Below are 20,490 nucleotides of genomic sequence, written 5' to 3'. Positions count from 1 at the left end.
CCTGCTTCCAGTTCTGTGTCTCCCTCTCTCTCTCAGTCTCCCCCGCTCATGCTGTCTCTCTCTCTCAAAAATAAATAAATAACATTTTATAAGATTGGTTCTGCTTGAAAGGAGGAAGGTAAAGCTTGATTCACATACCATCAAAAAAGCATGTCCCCACTTAAGCAATGCAATCACATATGGTATTATCTCAACATGATAGGTGATGTTTTCTTAGATTTGGGGCATTTTAGGTCCCTTAATTGAAGATATTTAAGGTGGGGACAGACTTTTATTTAGTTAGAAGGGTCTCGGCTTCCTGGAAGGAGACTTACAGGTATTCTTTGACTAAGATGTGCACTTCGGCTCTTGGGATCATCAGCTTGAATAGTGGAAGGAAGCTGAGTCATTGCCATTATCATTTATTTATTATGCACAACCCTTTCTTCCTAGTAACCAAGCTGAGTGGCTTGGATTTATTTGTGACTTCTATTTGTGTATCACCTCGTATACAAGTACATAGCAGCATACTTTGCAGTTAACTGTGCTTTTTACACATGCCGTATACCGTGTAAAGATTTTTGTCACTGAGGTTGATTTTACCAAGGTACTAAGTTTATCACAAATCCTTTTTTAAAAGGAATACATTTCCTAATGATGTCCCTAACTTTGGGATAGCTTTGTTTCCAATTTTATTCATCTGTCAGAAGGGAATGCCTCATTTTCATGCCCCAGGGTGAGTTTTTCTTACAGAAGGGTGGGTGCGGAAATATAATTGCCTTTTTTTTTTTCCTGATTTGGGTCATTTTTTACATAACTGTAGAGACTATTCTCCAGAATGGATTATTTCAGGATAGGTTAGGTGCTGTGTCCGTGCTAGGGTTTCAGAGGTGAGGGACTTGCGTCCCTTCCCCATCCTTCCCACAGACCCGACCTCCCTGCACTCGATGGCTGATGCTTCCAAGTCTTTGGCCAAAGAATGGCACATTCAGATGAATTTAACAGCAATTTTTAAGTGAAGATGTCCCCACCCCCACCCAGGGCATGGTAACAACCTTTGAACTAACCTTTCCAAAGCTATGATCTGCGAGAATCTGGGATGTTATTAGGATCCTTTTCACCCACCATTGCCAGAAAAGATCCTGGGGTGTGTGGAATGTGGGAAACACTTGGTTAGCGGAGGTAAACTGGTTTGCTTGTTCTTTAGGCCCCACATCTGCGAAAAGACAAGGAATACAGTATACAGCTTGACCCCAGAATGCCTTCCTCAGGGACTCCCCTGAAGAGCTCATAGGACTTGATATGAAGGATGATCGGGGAGCTGTGGCTGCACCCAGCCATTAGTCACCACTCCTCGGTGCGAGCTGAAGATGCTGACTGCAAATGGGGACCAAGAGGAAGGAGGGGCTGCCAGGGCCAGGGCCTTTTTGTAGGATGGGGAAGGGAAGGCTGAAGACAAGCTGCAGATATTCCTCCGTTGCCTGGGGGTGGCCACGTGGACCCGCGCAGCCACGTTTGGCCTGTGCGGGTTCATTTATCCGGGCTTTCTTCTTGTCCTCCAGGATACATCCGCAACACCAGCAGCATCTCCCCCCGCGGCTACTCTTCCAGCTCCACCCCCCAGCAGTCTAACTACAGCACCTCCAGTAACAGCATGAATGGCTACAGCAACGTCCCCATGGCCAACCTGGGCGTCCCAGGGTCACCAGGATTTTTAAACGGCTCCCCCACAGGCTCCCCGTATGGAAGTAAGTGCCCTTTCCATCTGTCCGGCTCTCCCTGTCTTTCTGTCCCTGGGTTTCACCCTCCAGCCTTTTGAGGGAGAGTTGCATCCCTACATCTGACGGACTCCTGGAGGAGGAGCCCAGTTTCCCAAGGAAACGCCCTTCCTGCCCTTGGCTGGACTTTGGTGCACTTGGTTGCTCAAAGCCTTCTCAAGGAAAGACAAAAAGAGTGAAGATACTTGCTTTTTGCAAAGAAAGGGCAATGCATCTCGTGTGGATAGGAGAGAGGAATCGAGATTCAATTTCAGCTAACATTTGCACGCTCTCCATTAGGCACTTTTGGATGTCCTGTTTTATTTAATCCTCAAACTTTCTCCTTGGTGCGGGTGATGAGGTTCAGGCGCACAGCAGTTGACTTATCCAAGATCACACAGCGAGGATAGAGCTGGCCCAGCATTTGAACACAGAATTTGTGACTCGGTTACTTTGTGTATCACACCATGCTCCCACGTCACATTGTTACATGGCCCTCTCCTCCTTCTGTACCTTCTGAGAGATGGAATTTAGCTGCTCATGAGAGAGTGGTATAAGACAGAGCTCTTAATCCTAATCTGGTCTCACTAGATGTCCCAGGGGGTGTGAAAACTCTCTTGGGTTGCTGTGAGGGCTAAGAAGCCTGAGAGAATATGTGTTCTTCACACCTGCTTGGAGAATACTTCAGGCCAGGGGGGAAGCTGCCACAGAGAGTCCACGTGAGTGAGTGGAGTGTTCTTGAAATGCTGGCTCTGGTTTTAAGGCTCTACGGCAGGGCCTCAGTTCACCCACAGTGGTTCCCCCAGGCCAGGGACAAGGGCAAGTCCAGGACAGCACACAGCCATTTCCACTGCAGCTCAGGGAGTGACATGCCAAGCATCCGGAGGCTGCCTGCCTTCCACAGCCTTGTGTTCTCTGGGGACGCACGCCCAAGAGTTATTTCTGGCTACCTGTTCAATTCTTTACCTTCAACAGTCTACTCAGTGTGATAAGGACATAGTGACCAAGCAGCAGAGGGACTAGAGGTTGGTTCTTCTACTACAACTAAAATCGTATGGCTATAAAGACACTAGTTCTGTGTTGTGTCCTGTCCAATGGCCCAGATCAATTAGATCATGGTGGTCTGGATAAACAAACTGTTGCTTTCTTGATTTGTTTAGTTCATTACTTGTTTTTACCTTATCTTGTTCCAAAACTGTTTTGGGGGAATATTAATAGTGAGATGAGTGCTTTGAAAGTATAAAATCACACCTACAAGAAACTGAGATAAAAGAAAAAATTATGGATAGGAAAATTAGAGGAATCCAAGGACCAACCTGGATGTATTCAGTCTACTCAAGGGAGCCATTGACTTGGTTCAGAGGCTTACAAGATGGGAAAGCAAAGAGAGAAACATTACTTGTCATAAGATTTTATGTCCACACACTTCTTGGGGGTAGGGGGTAGCTCTGGAGAAACCGGATTTTTCTGTTGCTGGGACCTTGGAGAGATTTCTCCAATGCATCACTGTAGAGAGAGTGCCCTGTGTGTAGAAGGGACCACATCTCCACAACCCCTACAAGTGATACAAGGCAAGAGAGCCATTGTGTAAAGAATGGCACATGGTACTGGGGGCCACAAGAGTAATTCACAACCACATTCCACTTTACAGCCTAAAAAGCATGTTCACATACGGAGCCCGCTGAGATACTTACAACGTCTACCATGGCTATCATTGTAATTATTATTATCATTTTCCCTTTTAAGATACCAAGGGATATTAAGTGACTTACTCAAGGATTTGCAGCCAATAAATCATAAAAATAAAACTAGAAATATGTCATCAGATTCAGAATACCACGTTCCAAAATTATTCAATAATGTAAGAAATATTTTGTGTATTTATAGTATTAGGCCGAACACCATGAAATTACATTTTTTGTTTCCCCCAATAGTAGTTTCATATGTTCAACATACATTTATCAATAAAAATCCATCTGTAAAGCTGAACCATATGAATTGTCATTTTTGTAGCTGAAAAATGGTCAATATAATAATATAGGATGTAGGGTGGTGATGAGAGAGCAAAAGAAAGACATTGAGGAGTGGATGAATAGGGATCACAGAGAGAGACAGAGGCAGAGGGAGGGACACAGAGAGCAAGCGAGACAGAGACACAGAGAGGGACAGAGAGAGACAGAAAGGGATAGAGACAGAGAATGACAGAAAGTGAAAGGATGAACAGCTAAGTGGATATGCCCCCTGGGGAATTGCTTGTTTCTTACTAGCTAATTCATTTGGTGGGAGCTTCCTTTCCCACTCCAGCAAGTGACAACTTGCTTCCACTATCCTTTCTTGATCATTCGATCCCACTGCCACAAGAAAAATAATTATACCCAGTTCTTCAAATCGCCCATTAGAACAAGATGGCTTCTGCAGGACAGAAAGAGGCTCCCTGCCCAAGGGGAGTGGGAGACGCAACAGAGAACCGGCTCCTTGCTCCTACTGGATCTGTGTGATCTCTCCCACCTTTATTTTCTGAAGGCGGGTCTGAAGCAGTTGCAAAACGGGAACAGATTTCAAACAGTGCACTCATTACAATAAAATCCCCTACTGCAAAAATACCGAATACCCCATGGAGTTCATTACAATAGCATCTGACCTGTATCGCTAGCCAGCTAAGTCTTAACTTCTCTGGGAAATATAAAAAACAGCCCAGGGGAAACCATTTTGTCAATTCAGTTGCTTGTGTCTGAAAACACCAGTCTATGATTTTTCATTTTCTTTTTTAAGCTAGTCTGATGCAGCCAGGCAAGGCCGTGGAGGAATCACTTGCCAGAGACGTTAAGCAAAATAAAGCCAAGCCTCTCGGTCAAGTTGATTTGCATTACGGCCAATGCAGAGTATCAAAAACCTGCATCTTTACTGCTTTTGCCCTCACACTACTTCAAAAATGGCCAAACAGATGTTTTTTCAATTTCACATACAAACTTCACTTCCTGGCGGTAGCAGTGTGTGCCAAGTTCCAGCTCAGTGCAAGTTTTTATGGCTGAATTCTAAACCCCTGACAATAGGGGGTTATAATGAAATGCTGACAGACCCCTTAGCGCCAACAAATGCAATGGCTCGATGCAAAGGAGGATATGTGCCCGGTGAGTTCCAGCTGGGACCATGCAAGCCAATCAATCCTTATAAGAAGAAAAGTGGTTTTTCCTTAACTCCCCACGTTCACAGAGATTTGGGGGCCAGACGTACTTGCCTTTACTTTGGCCTCTATCCATTGAGAGAGAGAAAGAGCTGTCCAGAGAAATTCTCAGTTGCAAGTGAATGTGATCAGCGTTCCTAAAATGGTGCATGCCAGTTCCCCAGTGAAAGTTCACTCAATGACCTTGCGACACTTGTGGGGACCACTTCTTCCACAGCAGAATAGCCATCGAGGAGTTCCAAAGTTTGGGGCAGAATCTACACAGACAGAAATCCAACCTGTGTTCAGGGACTCCGACTTCATTTACATAGTTTTAGCCTATGCCTTGGGGCTCCATATTTTTATATTTTCAAGAACAAGTATCAAGACACTTTGTATTGTCAAGCATTAAATGACTATTATAGAAAATTAAGAACATATGGAAGTAGTTTCAAAAAGAAAGCATATTCCCACCATAAAAAACAACCTTGTTAGCATTTTGACACACTTCTATTGTCTTCTACTCCAGGAAAGAAAAAAATCCTGTTACAATAGTAACATTTTCATTATACACAATTTGAAAAGCATGTATATGTAAAAAAGCAAAGAAAAATGACATGCTTTATTTCAGTACAGGGACAATCACTGTTAACTTTTAGACTATAGCCTTCCAGTCATGGATAGATACATTTTGAAAACTGCAGTGTCTGCTCTGAGGCACAACTAATGGAATTCTGCCACGGGATCAATGAAAGAGGGAGTAACAGAAAAGTGGCAAAATTACCAAAGTCACAGATTGGAAACTAGGCTCCATAAAATCTGTCAATGATGCAGACCTATGTCCTGAGAACGGAGAACAGATATGAGGAGTGATGTTTGCCTTGCAAAGTTCACTACCATCAATACCCTTTTCCTGGGATTTTGAGAATTTATTAGTCTCTGCTTTTTTTGTAGCAGAAAGGTTAATAGGCGGCCTTGTTTACAGGTAGTAAAGCCTTAAGTCGGAGTGGAGCATTAACAGCCAGGCAAGCTATTAGGCCTGTTGCTAAGGATTATATAATTTTTTACCAAAAAAAAAAAAAAAAAAGGACGTTTTCCATTTGTTTCTTTTAACAGCTTTTATTAGTTTCTGCTACATCAAGATTAATGCCTGTTCATCATAGAAGATTTTGAAAATATGGAGAAGTTAAAGGAATAAATTTAAGAACATTCATAATCCATCAGCCAGAGATAACATTATTAAAAGTTTCAATGTATATCCCATCCTTCTAAACTTTTGCTGGGCACAGTGTTCTTAAAAAATAAAATTGGGTTAGGGCGCCTAAGTGGCTCAGTTGGTTGAGCACCCAGCTCCTGATTTCAGCTCAGATCATGATCCCAGGGTCATGGGATTGAACTCCATGTTGGGCTCTGTGCTAAGCATGGAGCCTGCTTAAGATTCTCACTCTCTCTCTCTCTCTCTCTCTCTCTCTCTCTCTCTCTTTCTCACTCTCGCTCTCCTGTTCACGTGCTCCCTCTCTCTAAAATTAAAAAAAATTAATAACTCGAAAAATAAAATTGGGTTGGATGTATATGTTATGATGTAGTTTGTGTTATTCGTCTGTGGAGGCATATCTTTCCATGCCGGCAAATAGTCTTCGCCAACGTTAGCTTTAGTATTTGTATAGTGGTCTATTTTATAGACTTAATATAGTTCCCCCTGTTGCTTGGTCATTTCGATTATTTCCGAATTTTTCACAAGTATAAAAATGCCCTTGGATCTATTTTCCTTTTTTGTCTTTTTTTTTTTTTTTTTTTTTGCAAATTTATAATTATCTCCTTGGGATTAATTTCCCAAAATTAAATTAGTGGGTTAAAAAATATGCACATTTTACAATACTTTGATTTTAAATACACATTGCCAAAGTCCCTCCAGAGAGATGAATCCTCCCCTTAGAAAAGGAAGAGTATCTGTCTCCCAGTCCTGTTCGTTTTTCCTTAATCTTTGGCAGTTTGGCAAAGGGGAAGGCAACCTCTTGTTACTGCTTTAATTTGCATTCGAGTGTTAATCAGTTTGGACATTTTTTAGGTCCATGAAGGTCTTTTGGTCATTTTCGTTCATGTCTCCTTTTGTGACTTTGCTTTTCCCATTCTTTGCCCATTTTTCTCATTGAAATGTTTTTCTTTTTTTTCTAATTAATTTATAAAAGCTTATTAGCTATTGAGAATAAGAACATATCTAAATAATTATGATAAAGATTTTTCCTAATTTGTCATTTGCCTTTTCTCTGTGTATTACAGAAGTTTTTTGTCACGTGGCAAATCTGTTTTGGGATGTTCTCTTTAGGAGTTGAGGTTGAAAGGATTATGTAGATTATATAACCTTAATCTTTCTACTAGTGCCTTTATAATTTTGTTTTAGCAAATAACTCATTAATCCACTTACATTACTTTAGTGTTTAACACAAGGAAGCACTTTAAATTTCGTCTCCAGGGGACTTGTGTATTGTTCCCATGCATTTATGTCCCCATTAATTTGAAATGTTGCCTTTATTAAGTTTCAGTTCTCATATATATCCAGGTCTGTTTCTGGCCTCTATTTTCTCCAAGGATTTGTCTGCCTATTTCTACGCTCATATAACACTGACTTCATTGATGTAGATTTTTTGTAAGTTTTAATATCTGTTAAGATAAATGCTTCCTTAGTACTTTTGAAGTATTAACAAAACTTTCTGGCTCTTAAAAAAGCAACTTTCAGGGTTTTGCTTTTTAAATAGATAAACATAAAAATGCATTTGTGGACATAAACAAGTTAAAATTCCTTTAGGGATTTTGGTTATAGCTGCATTAAATTTTAAATTAATTTGGGGATTTAGCAATCTGCAAAAATTTTCTAAAAAGCATTTTAAATGGGCGTATTATAACTCTGTGCTTATTCAGCTCTGCATCAGTTGTTATGTTAGTGAAGTCTGAGGTGCCTCTTCCATGGAGAGGCAGCCACCTTTGACCTAATGAATCTACTTTAGGCTGAGATCTGTTGTTTAGAAAAGAAGTGTTTGTAAAAGTGAGTCAGGTGCTGAATATAAATGGAATCAAGGGTGTATATGTTGCCAACATTATAAAAGCCCTCCTCTATCACGATGTAGGAGGGGAGGTGGTGCTTCTGCAGACTCAGAAATCAAGGTGCCATCCTGGTGCCTGTGTGGTTCCCACAGCATGGTGGAGATGGGGCTGCGATCAGAATCAGGGCCTCCTGAGTCTCAGCTTTTCCTCAGCCTCAAACTGTGTGCCTTCCAAAAAGGGGAAAGGTCCCGACTCCATTTTATTGATGCTAAAGCCAATGTTAGAAAGGAGATTTTGCTTGAGAGTATGAATATAATCCACTCCCAATGGTTAACCCTGTATCCTGTTCTAAAATAATAGTGAATTTGCCCAATTTTTTCTTCATTTTCATCTTCAAGTATTATGTGAGATTCTTCCAAGACTTTATCCACCTTTCCAATTTTTCCTTTTGGTTCCTATTACTCGAGAAAAGACAGAAATGTTCTCAGATGCTTCTTTCTGCGCTTAAATCAGGACTATGTAAGGATGAGCAGTTTTTAGATAAAGCTCTTTTGAAGTCTTTGGTTAGTTGTTTGACTGTAAAAGACATCATATTGCAGGTATGTTGTATGATTACTTTATATGTGTAATTGTGTGAACACAGCCCACAGAATATATTCATAGGGACAGAGGAGGAAAAATGGGGATGGAGCCTTCCAGAGGACATCAGAACAGCTGACCTTCAACTCACACTGTACTTAGTCTTTGAACAATAAGTCACACTCATGTCTTCACTTTCAAAATTTACTTTGTCGGGTAGCTGGGTCACTGAAGATATGAAGCAGAAGTTAGCATTCCCAGCCTTAACCATCAGGTTTTGGTAATTCTTTCAGCAGGTCGTGACAGTTCAGAATTCTGGAAATGGGGCTAAAATGAATCCTTGGAATTTAACCTTATTCTCCAAGATGCTGTATCTGACCATCTTACCCTTGTGAACCATAGTTTACCCCTTACATGAGCTCATTGAACATAGAAGATAAAATTATCTTCTTGTAAGATGTAACTTGGTGGAGTATCTGACGTTAAGAGGTAGGGCATTTCATTGTGGAAATTGCCTTTGTTTTTCTTGGAAATTATAACACTTCGCTTTTGGCTTCCTTTAAGTAATTCTATTGTTAATATTGGTGGTTTTTCTACACATTACATCAGAGGGGCCTAACTTGCAGCTTCATTTCCCAGGAGCTCTGGAAGTAGAGAGAGAGGGCAGTAATCTCCTAGATGTTAATAAACGTTTACATTTAATGAGGAAGTGGCCCATAGAGATGGTGCTCTCAGAGATGTTAACCTTGTAGATCAAACCTCTGGAGCGCTGAGAATTACCAGGGAAGCAAAGAGCTCCCAGACAGGACTTCTTTTTAGAGTGAAAAAGAGGTTTCCTTTCTTGAGTAGATTTGATGATTTTTCAGATGCTGGTCTTAGTGTTCTCTTGTCAAGCTTCTAGTTGTGAGCAAAGACCTATCATCGAATTATCTCCTGCTGCTGTCTTCCTGAGGCCCTGGCAGAAGAGCACTATGTCTGCTAAGTCTCCTCAGCTTTATGTGTGTTCCTCCAGTAGGGCTGTGAACCTATTGATTGTTTTGTTTGTATGTTCTTCCCACTGGACAAGGCAGGGACATTGCTGCATTCTGCCTTTTTTAATCCTCAGAATCTGCAACAATGCCTGGAACCAATGAGTAATTTCTTGATGAATGTGTGTAGGTTGTATGTCCTGAAGAAAGGACTTCATTCCTAGGTTTGTCCCTTCCTAAGAGGATTGTGCCTTTGCTTTCCAGTCATGTCTTCAAGTCCTACTGTTGGATCTTCTAGCACGTCCTCCATCCTTCCATTTTCCTCTTCAGTTTTTCCTGCTGTCAAACAGAAGAGTGCCTTTGCCCCTGTCATCAGGCCACAAGGCTCCCCTTCACCTGCCTGCTCCAGTGGCAATGGAAATGGATTCAGAGGTAAGCAAAGGTACCACTTCGGTACCGCCATGATAGATGGCCACAGGGTCAGAGTAAGAGCAAACAGCACAGCGTCATTCCCCATCCCTAGCCATTTTCCTACAAAGAGATGCTTCGGTGTTTTCACCATGGGTCACAGATGGCCTGTACAACTGAGATTGTGCTCCATCCAAGAGCAAGATGGAGGGAAACAGAGAAGTTGGACAGCTCTTCGAGGTCACAGAATTAGCTACAGTAGAGCCATATACACCCTCCAGGCATATCTGGACTCCCCAGACCTTTTGCTTTCCAGAGGGCCATGTCACGTTCCCAGAAGGTCCTGGTCACCACATCACATACCATGTGGTGCTTGCTGCTTACCTAGCTGTCTTGCCGTCTGCAGTGCATATGTATTCCCACAGCACAAATGGATGGGGTCTGTTAGGAGCAACCAGCCCATGGTGAGAATGCTGGTTACATGCCAGTCAGATTGACAGCAGGTGCCTGATCGGGGTGGGGCAGGAAAGAAAGGAAAAAAGACATACACCGTCTAAGAACAAAAATTAATATCACCCAACAAACACATTGTGGAGCAATGTCTGAAAATAGAGTATGACATAACATAACACAAATGTGATGCGTACATGAGAATCCAATCATTTCACTGCGAATGGGAGCCAGCTGATGGCAAAAGAGCAAATGGGAACCCGATGAACACCATGGATCCTGACGACCCACATTATTTTTAGGCTCTTCATGTATTGACATGAAAGCATTCATGACAAGCGATGTTGGCCAAAACCAAACAGAACAGAGGTTTGGTTAACCCCTCAGAGCAGAGCCTCTGAGGTCAGCAGAGGCTGACAGCATCTGCCTTGTAGATGCCTTTATGATGATGCGTAGCTCCATGACCCTCTGGGTCACCTGGGGAGGTTTGTTCACCCATTGTGGCCAAGCAGAGCTCTGAGAGGCACCGTAGGTTCCTGTCCCATTCTACCCTAAGAGACCGTGGTGTCTCCTCAAAGTCAAGTGATTTGACAGACTGTGAAATGGGAACTGGACACTCAGCACTAAAAAGAGTCCCTAAAAATTCTTTCACTTTCAACTAGACAAAGCAGCTGGGTAACATGCCACCCAATGTGTGAGTAGCTGGAAACCTCTGTATATTGGGGGGGGGGGGATATAGCTATATTCGGTTTTCATCAAGATGTCTGATCCATAGAGAAACAGGCTCAGCCTATAGCTCAGTGCCCCTACCTGTATGGTCTCTTCTCACCAACCAGTCATTTCCATCCCATCCTTGGGGGATACGCTCAAAACATTTTCTATGAATGGCTTCATCTCAGAATTGGGAAGTGTAATACAGTTATTGAGTATTTGGCGTATCTTGGCATTCGGCACACCCACTTCAGTGATGTCTCCCCTTTTTAAGTTCTGTGATTTTAGTCATGTTCCTTAACTGAGCGGGGGCCACATGGGTCTTGTTGGGGAAACGAAGAGTGAGGGCCCCACGAAAGGCTAAGAAGGAGTGTAGGTGCACTCTTTCCTCCTTCTACGCAACCCTTGCCAACATTTTCAGCTTCACTTTGAGGGAAAAAAGTGTAACTTCACTTCCACTTACCAGCCTTCCTTCATCTCTCTTGCGTATGCACTCAGTTGGGGAAGTTGAGCTGGTTGCCTCAGATCTTCTGGGCACAAGAGACTCCCCTATGGGGCCTTCCTGGCTTGCCCTCAAGGATGCCAGGACAGATTTTTCTCTGGCTCCCATCATGGGGAATCCACCCCCTGCCTGTTGCTGCATGGCCGAGTCTAGCTGTGATGTGACGGCTCAGCGCTGGGTTAGCCCCAAATGCTGGAAGGTCTGTGTGGTCATAGTGAGGTCTCTCTGTGGGGGCAGCAATAGCCAAAATCGCCGGAAGACCCTCTCTAGGGTCCTCAGACATGTGAGCTTCTGGTCCCTGCAGGTCAGAATAATTAGGCTGAGGAAGTGGCTGAGACACACGTTCCATGTCTGCTGGAGTGAGAGTTTTATCAGTTACATGTAGGCACAGGCTCTGGGTTCTAGTCTCCTTTCTATAGAATCACGGAGATGTCCTGAGCTTCTTTTGGAATCCTGCAATTCCTTCTAAATTTCTCTGGTGATTGGAGCCTTAAGAAGAAGGAGGACAGTAGGGAGGAGATAGAGGGAGAGAGCCATGCCTACATTAGGAATGCAGACTCCCACTTCTCCTCATTTGGTATCGGGTGACTAGAAGTTCAAGGTCCAATGCTACAAGGTGTCCCACTGATGCATAGAGAGAAAACGAGCTGACTTCGAATGAGCTAGCCCCAGCCCCTGAGTGAAGGAGTCCTGGAATTCAGGCACGATCAGCACAAAGCTCTATCTCTTTAGAGACAGACAGCAGGAAAGTGAGCATGTGGTCTGAGGTGCCTGGGAGGTCTCAGGCTGATGGAGACGTTCTTCTCTGACCTTGCAAGATGAGATGGTCTCAATCATCTGCAAGGGCCTCAGGCAACCAGCCCTCTCTGAGGCTTGCTGTCTTTGAGCGCCACGTCCAAGACACTGAACCAAATGCTTTACACGGATTACCTTGCTCAGGCCTCACATGTAACCAAAAAGGGAAGGTCGTACCATTATCACTGTGTTTAGTTAAGTAGTTTTCCCAAGGCCACACAAGCAAGATGACCTCAGGCATTTTGACTCCAGAGCCCGTGCTCTGACAGCCGATTGTCTCTCCAGGGACTGGCATAGTGCAATTCCTTTCTTCACCCTTCACCCATACCTGCTTTCCACCTGGGCCAAAGGGGGATTATTGCTTTCCTAGGAAGTGCCGAAGGCAGAAAGAAATTGGACACAGGGCATTTAAGCCCGGTCCCCTCCCTCCAGTGAACACGCTTCCTTTTTCTCCCATTAACATCTGCTTTCTGTTGGTTGGCTGTGGTTTCTATAAGCAAAAGTCAGGGTCATTCTGTAGCAGAGATCCAGCCCGCCAAGTGCCCAAGGTGAGTGTAGAAAGGAGGAAAATATGTGAGATCTGTTGTTCTTCCTCCAGGCAGCAGATCTTCTTTGAGCAGCTCTGCCCTTCTAGTAAACTCCTTGGGTAACTCCCTGAAGGCCCAGAAAGAGGAAGAGGCGGATGAGTTTTGAGTGTAATAGACAAGTTAAAGTTGAAAATGTGAGCCAGAATCCTACTGCCAGAGAGTTACGCTCTCCCAGCTTCTACCTCATTTATCAGGCATTTGCAGTGATGAGTATAGATTGTCGAGATAATATTATGCACTATGTGCCTGATTCATTTTCCAGCTCCCTCCAGGAAAAGAAATAAAATAAAATAAAAAACCTCCTACACTCTGGGATAATTACCAGGGTTGCTATGTCTCCAAATCATCAGGGAGTGTCCAGAATTGAACTGCCTTTATTGAAAAGTTACATCGATTCAATATATAGTAATACAGTCAAAAAATAATTCAGGCTTTGCTAGCTGTGTAAGACCTTAATCCAGATCTCACAAACATTCAATAAAGGCTGTATGGGCAGGGAAATAGACGGCTGACAATTTTGCCTGAGCAGACGAGCTGGCACAGAGAGAAGGGGCAGAGGCAGGGGAGGGGGAAGAGGAGGAGGGAGAAGGGGAGAGGGGTGGTGTCGGGAGAAGCAGGAAGAATCTTGGCCATTTGCTTACAAGCTTGGTAAGCACCACTCAGCAAAAAGTTTCTATGTATTCGAGAAGCTCTAAATGGGACAGAGACAATAAAACTCAAAGGATCAACTTCTAGATAGGGTTTGAAGTTTTGATGCAAGGAAATTATTCTGCTGATTTCCGAGAATGGGTTCATCACCCAAAAGCCAAGGTCAGAGGGTGCATTTTGCTGTGTGACTTTTCCACATTGTGCCGATGGTACTTTATTTCCCATATCAAGGGGAAGCCTTGGACCCGATGTCCCCCAACAGGTATCATCTGTGTCCTCTTCACTAGATAGAGGAGACACTAAGCACCACATCTGGCTAGAGGATGACGGGTGGAGATTGGGTGACTCCCAAATTAGGAACACACTTAAGTCTTCTATTTCAGTGGATTGGCATTCATTAGTGAATGAGCATCACATATCAGCAGTGAGCACCAAAGGAAGATGTGCTAGTTAAAAAAAAAAAAACTCACCACATTTCAGCTAGAATGGATGGAAACCTATGATGGATAGAAAACCCTGTGGTTATAAATGACACCTGGTGAGTTACTCAATAGTCTCAGCACCTGGAGTTTTCTTTTCTGTTCTTACTGGTTTCAAACCATACAATCTTCTTCGTAGTCTAATGATAAAGAATGAATATATCACAACTATATGAAAATTTAGCTTACATGTTTACATCTGTTACATATACAAACCCACTGATAGAAAACGAGACAAAACATAGCTCCTGGACATCCAGCAAAGCTTCAGCAAGCCTTGCTTATATTTCAGTGATTCAGTTTTGGTGCCTCTGACTGGGCTGTCTACTAGATCAAACCTGGAGAAAATGGGTTCCCATATCAGTGCACCATCTCCCTGGATTGTACCAGACTCGGTCAGTCCCAAACCCTGTCCCTCTCTCCGGGTTATACACACAAGGGTAAACATCTCTGAGTCTCATTCCTGTGCCACTCTTTCCTTGCAGCCATGACTGGACTTGTCGTGCCCCCGATGTAAAGAAGAACTGCTTTCTTATAGCACAAAACTACTTACTCTGATGGACCAATACTGAAGAAAGCACTATGAGCTCTTTGGGGAGAGTTGTGCCCCAGAATGAACATGGCAGACGATTTGGGTATGCAAGGAGCCGCATCTTACCTGGTCTCCCATTTCTTGGATAGCTCTCATGGTGGCTACACAAACTGACTCTCTTGGGGACAAGGACAAAAGATGTCATTGACGTAGTCAGTGCTAAGAGCAGAAATGCAATTCTTTGTTATGAACATTATGAAAATCACCTTCCTATGTTTGTAAAATACTTAAGAAAAAAATTGGCAAACAATTCATGCTTAATATTTTGGATACTATTTGTTTTTCTTTGTAGGAAAAAAAAAGTTGAAAGTTTCTATTTTCTATGAAGCCTTTCAGATACCAATTTAGTTTATGCAGAAAAAAAAACATTGAACACAACAGGGTACCAGCATGGAAGACTTTCTTAAACGAAACCTGAACTGAATGATGAAATGTTGTATGTGTGTTTGCTTATAGTTTAATCTCTTTAAAAAACAAACAAACAAAAAAAAAACAAAAAAAGGGAAAAAATTTTAAAATGTTTTACAATTATTTAAATAAATAAATGTGTAACTTATTGTAAGTAGAGGTAGAAATTAAGACCTTTTTGGGAGAGAAATTTCTCTTCCTGTTGTAAAATGAAAATGATGCAAACAAGTAGTAACAAGTTTAAAAGGTGTGTGATTATTACTGCAGTTACTTACTAGACTTTTATCCCCCACCCTGCATCTTTTCCATCATTTTATTGACCCATAGGCATGAGCGTGTACCTTCCATAGATTCCTACAGAAGAGCCCAATACAGAAATAGTCAGTCCAGGCGTGTACACAAATACTCAAACTCATCCAATTTCATTCCCAGCTCTGTCCACTTTCTAAAAAGTCTATGTGTCCCTTTTGGTATTCACTCTTTATGAATTTTTTAAAATGTTATACTGGCTTTCAACACCCTCCTCTGAGCAGTGCAGAGTATTCCCGTGTGTTAGAGCACCGCAGGCTTTGCATCCCAGAGAAAAACGTGTTTCACCTTAGAGAAGAGCCAAAGCCATGTGCTTTCCTAACCAAGTGACCCCTTTGGAATTCTCTCGTGATAGAGCCACATGCCCCCTCCTTGTAGACTCCCTGGTTGAGCATAGAGGTATGAGCTCCATGGAACATCAGAGACAGGGTTTAATGAAGACGATCCTGTTTCTTGGACTCTTAAGCACTAGTCTTAGAATGTCCATGCCCTTTTTTCTCTCTGCAGATTTCCCCTTTCATGGCAGTCAACTCTCTCGAGAAAATGTGTAGATAACTTGACACAGTTTCCACACAAGAACAGGATGGTTGTGTGGAAGAGGAATGTTAAAAGCCCTAAATTCCTCTCCTGATGTTAAAAAAGATGGAAACACAAGTTCTTAGCAGGGACAGAGATTAGGGGTGTCTCTGCTGAAGCAGCATGGGTACCCAGGTCTGCAATGGACTCTTTATAGTCCAGGACCAGCTCTTAGGCAGAAAAAGTTTGCAGGAGCTGCTAACCATGGCTGAGTCTTGAAGGTCTGTGTGATCCTGAAGATGTATCTAGACTCATTTCCAGGAAGGATGTCATTTTTTCTAGGCCAGGGTTCTCCTCATTGACTCATTGGTACCATGGTACAGGCTATATACAGATTTTGGTTTGGGGTTCTAACTGCATAAATTGTTGCAGATCTCATGGAAAAACATCTTTAGTGCATCTGAGCCAATTTTAGGTGACTTCACAAGTTCCACCTGCCTTCTGTTTGCACCGTTGATACCTGCCCACAGCTATCCAGCCCCCAGTGGTCTTATTGGCCTTCAATCTATTCTGGAATTACTCAATATGACCCAAATATTATTTCTATGCACATGAGAATCCAAGGTTTTAGAAACCTGGCATGCTTATAATTACAGCTGACAGTCCTTCATAGTCAAGGCTTACAGCACCGAAACACAGGGAATGCATGAGAGAAAGCTTCCCCGTGAAAAATCTGATAGAAGGGGAAGAGTGTGTGGATTACAAACACCACCATCTAAAAGTGAAGGCAGAACAAAACTAAGCATGTTTAGACCTGGATTCAAGCCAATCCAACATAAGGAAATGTTTTTTTAAGTAGCATTGCCTTTAGAATCTGTGAATTTTGCTCTTGCATGAAGATGAGTGGAGTACTGTCTTCAAAATGATTGTAGAATTTGTTGGTAGTTGACACCGAAAAATGTGTGTAACTAAATACAGACATCCTTGACCATTCAGCTAGAACCTTGGCAGCACCGATCTATTTAATTGTACAAATGTGTGTACGGATTATTTTTAGTGTACTAATAAATTAAAAACAAAGCTACTCTCTCCTCTTCAGTCTTGCTGTTGAGTCATTCTGGTCCCAGGTTACTTTTGTGCCACTTGGAATACGAGTATTTCTATAGGTAACTACAAATTCTATCCTATCTTTGTAAGAGGAGCTGTGTAAGATTTTCCATTTAAAGGGACAATTTACTTCATTATTTATCTCATTTTTTGTTATAGCATCATATTTTTTCCAGTTTTTCTTTGCACATTTCAATATGCATGGTTTAAAAACCATTATCTTCTCTACCTTTTGTACAGTAAGGTCTCATTTTCAAACTGTATAGTTTCCTTTTATTGTTTTGCTTTGTCAGTTATATACAGTATAAAGTTGCTATGCACAGAGCTTTTTGTAAAGACAGCTTTTTTGTTTACTGTTTTTAATGGTCTTACTTATTAAAGAATATCTTGTTTGTAAAATGAATACATCTACTTCAGTTTTAAACTTTAAATTATCCTAACAAAAAATAAAATTTTTGTACTGTAAAAATGATTGGAACTTCGCCTTTTTTCCCCCCTGAAGTGAAACAAAAAATTGGTTTGGGATTTGTTCTTATGTTTGGGGATTTTCTCATAACGACTAGTCCCTGAGCTCTGGTTGAGGAAATCTTACTACAGCTTTTGCTTACATGGAAAGCATTCTGAGGTGCTCACTTGGAGGAGGGAATATGTATAACTTGAGGTCATTTTTTTGTATGCATTTATTTATATATCTATCTGGTCAAATTCCTTCATATAAACCCAAAAGGATCCTACTTTCTGGGTTGGACTTTGTCTGTATGGAATTCTTGAGGTAGGTGGGTAGTCTACTTAAGTTTGAAAAGCATATTGAACAAATATTATGACTGATCCGTCAGACACTGGGTCCAGATTTGGAGGTTGGACACAAAGGCTTGAGGCCAATCTTAGGTCATAGGAAGAGAGCAAGATGCATGCCCCTGGAAGGAAATAATCCCTCGAGAATTGCTCATACAGAGAGATAGGAGGGCTGCAGGAGCTTGAAGAAGACAGCAATCACAGAGGGTTGGAGTGGTCAGAGAAGGTTCCATAGAACCTCCACATAGGGGAAGGTGGGGCTGAAAGGGCCTTCAAAGAATGGTAAGAATTTTGTGGCAGAGGTGTATAGTGAATACTGCAGACGGGAAGGTCGTCACAAACAGAGGCACGTAAAGGGAAATTTACAAAGCACACTCAGGTGAATGTGATCCTAAATGTCATTTCCAAGCAGACAATTCACAAGCATACTCATGATTGGGTTATCTCCTTTCTCTCTACTAGGGTATATGTTATCTTGAAACCACATAAACCTTGTTCCTCGCATGCATGGATGAGATGCTATCTCGAAGCACTAATCTGAGAAAGCTGCCTCAGTTTTGATTTTCTCTGTGAAGACGATCTCTCTACCTAGACTGTGCTTGTCCTTGCTCTTCTCATGGGGAGGATCTTGCTCTTTGCAGCCAGGTGTCTTCTCGTCCTTCAGGCCTCAGTTCAAGTACCTTGTTCTCACGGAGGCCTTGGCTGACCTCTGATCATGCAGGCTTCGCACTTACTCTCTTCAACTGAACTCTGCTTGTGTCCTTGTCATGATTTGTATCCATTTGTTGTCTACTTTAGACTGAAGGCTCATAAGGACAAGAGCCATCTCTCTCTCAATACTTTATGTGGAGCACTGAGCTCAGTGCCTGAGGTGCCCAACAAATTCTTGTCAAATTAGTGAATGAGCACACTGAATTCCGATCCCCAGAGGCAGCTCTGCCTTTTCATGTGGGAGAGATAGCTGATCTGTCACAACTGGTAGGAAATAGCATCACTTTGAGAGCCCACTCTTTAGAGACTATCTTGTCAATCAACTAATAAAAAAATGATGAAGTGTGTCTATGATGTAAAGTGGCTAGTTGCTTAAAAAATATAGACATCTCAAAATGGAAAGAAAGCAAGAGAGAAGAGACCTCTGGCTGGCCGCCTCTTGGGTCAGTTGCACAGCTCCTTGGCCCTGGAATTTATGCCATGCGGATTTTCATGATGTATTTCCAGAACCAGAATCAGGGCCTTTTAGGGAATTGTGCATTCCATTTCTGTTCCAGATATGACTCTTGATTTGTTGATCCCACACTGAGTCACAAAGAGCTTATAGGGCATTCACCAAACTGCAAGTTCAGAGTGGCCACAAGGTAGTGAATGTGAGACTTCACGAATGAAATAGAAGCTAGGTCCTAAAAGATCTTGTACACTATGCCAGAGAGTTTGGGCTTCATCCCCAAGACTAGGCAGTAGGTAACAGAACACTCTTACGGGAATTTGAGTCAAGGAGGGACCTGATATGCTTTAAGCTGTAGAAAAATCATGGTAACTATAGTGTGGATTACAGACTGGAGCAAGTGGTTACTCGGCTACTTGTCCAAGCAGGAGAAGGATAAAAGATGGCTGATATGCACCTGGGTGCTGTACCGGTGCCTATGACAGGTATCCATACTGACTGGTCAGCACCTATGCCACGCTGGCTGATAAATGTTTTTAAATGGCTCCTGCAAATGAGGAGAAAGTGGCAATAATCCAGGTAGGAGTGACATACCTGACCTAAGGATTGCCAAGAGAGAAGGAAAGTAGAGGAAAGAGTTGAGAGTGAGCCTTGCAGTTTGACAGGACCTACTGACTGATTAGATGTGGGAACGAGGGAGAAGAGGGGGCTAGTATTAAGTCCCAGTCTGCTGGTTAGACAATTGGATTCTGTCATAACATTAACTGAAATAGGGAATAAGGAGGAACAGATTATGGGAAATGCAAAGATATCATGATTTTAAATTGGGGCACAACCGCCCCAGTTCCTTTTTTTTTTTTTTTTTTGCTTTCTTGGTTAGCTGAAGACTGTTTGCCAGCTGTTTATTTAAGGACTCAGAAGAATTATTATTTTGGTTCATGTGTATTTTAAAAAATGAGTGCTCTATTTTGATTTGAGTGGCTGTTCAGTTGGGTATAAAATTTTGGGGGTTACATTCCATATCTCTGACTACTTCATGCAAGAGTTTGTTTCAAAGGTAGCTCCCAGTATTAAATGTCACTATGGGGATGTTGGAAATCACACCTCTCCTTTTCATTCCTCTTTAATTTCCCTTATATAAACAAGGAAATCCCATAACTGGTTGTTTAAGTCCAGACACTTTTGACCGTGAGAAGGGGCATAGTAAATAATTATGCCTGGAAAACAGATGCAAACTGGCAGTTGGTCTCACCCTTGGTATTTTCATCTGCCTGCCTGAAAGTGTCTTTCTTTGCGTGTGAAGTCCAGTGATTTGTTTTAGTGTTGATAGTTCTGTGTAAATTTTTTTCCCTTGGGATGCAGCATTCCCTCTCAAAGGTGTAGCTTCGAGGCTTCTTTCATTTTTGGAAACTTTTCTTTAATTGTAACATAAAGTACATTCCCTGTTCCTTCATTTCAGTCTGCCTCGCTAGAGACTCCAGCTACTCACATGCTAGATCTCTCGTGTCCATCATTCACATCCACCATGCTCTC

General features: G+C 42.3%; 1 protein-coding gene across 1 annotated transcript in view; it reads left to right on the top strand.

The window, feature by feature from the left end:
- Positions 1-14,921, top strand: part of LOC115300832 (transcription factor COE2-like) — an 82,306-nt gene extending 67,385 nt beyond the window's left edge. Inside the window, exons 9-11 of the mRNA XM_029950392.1 lie at positions 1,542-1,727; positions 9,753-9,920; positions 14,554-14,921. Of these exons, the coding sequence (XP_029806252.1) occupies positions 1,542-1,727; positions 9,753-9,920; positions 14,554-14,585 (386 nt within the window). The 3' untranslated portion in view covers positions 14,586-14,921. The remainder of the gene's footprint in view (positions 1-1,541; positions 1,728-9,752; positions 9,921-14,553) is intronic.
- Positions 14,922-20,490: the final 5,569 nt, after the last annotated feature.

The sequence above is a fragment of the Suricata suricatta genome, chromosome 1 (assembly GCF_006229205.1).
Source record: "Suricata suricatta isolate VVHF042 chromosome 1, meerkat_22Aug2017_6uvM2_HiC, whole genome shotgun sequence".
Lineage (NCBI taxonomy): Eukaryota > Metazoa > Chordata > Mammalia > Carnivora > Herpestidae > Suricata > Suricata suricatta.
The sequence above is the reverse complement of the archived record's forward strand: the minus strand, read 5'-3'. Positions and strand labels throughout refer to the sequence as shown.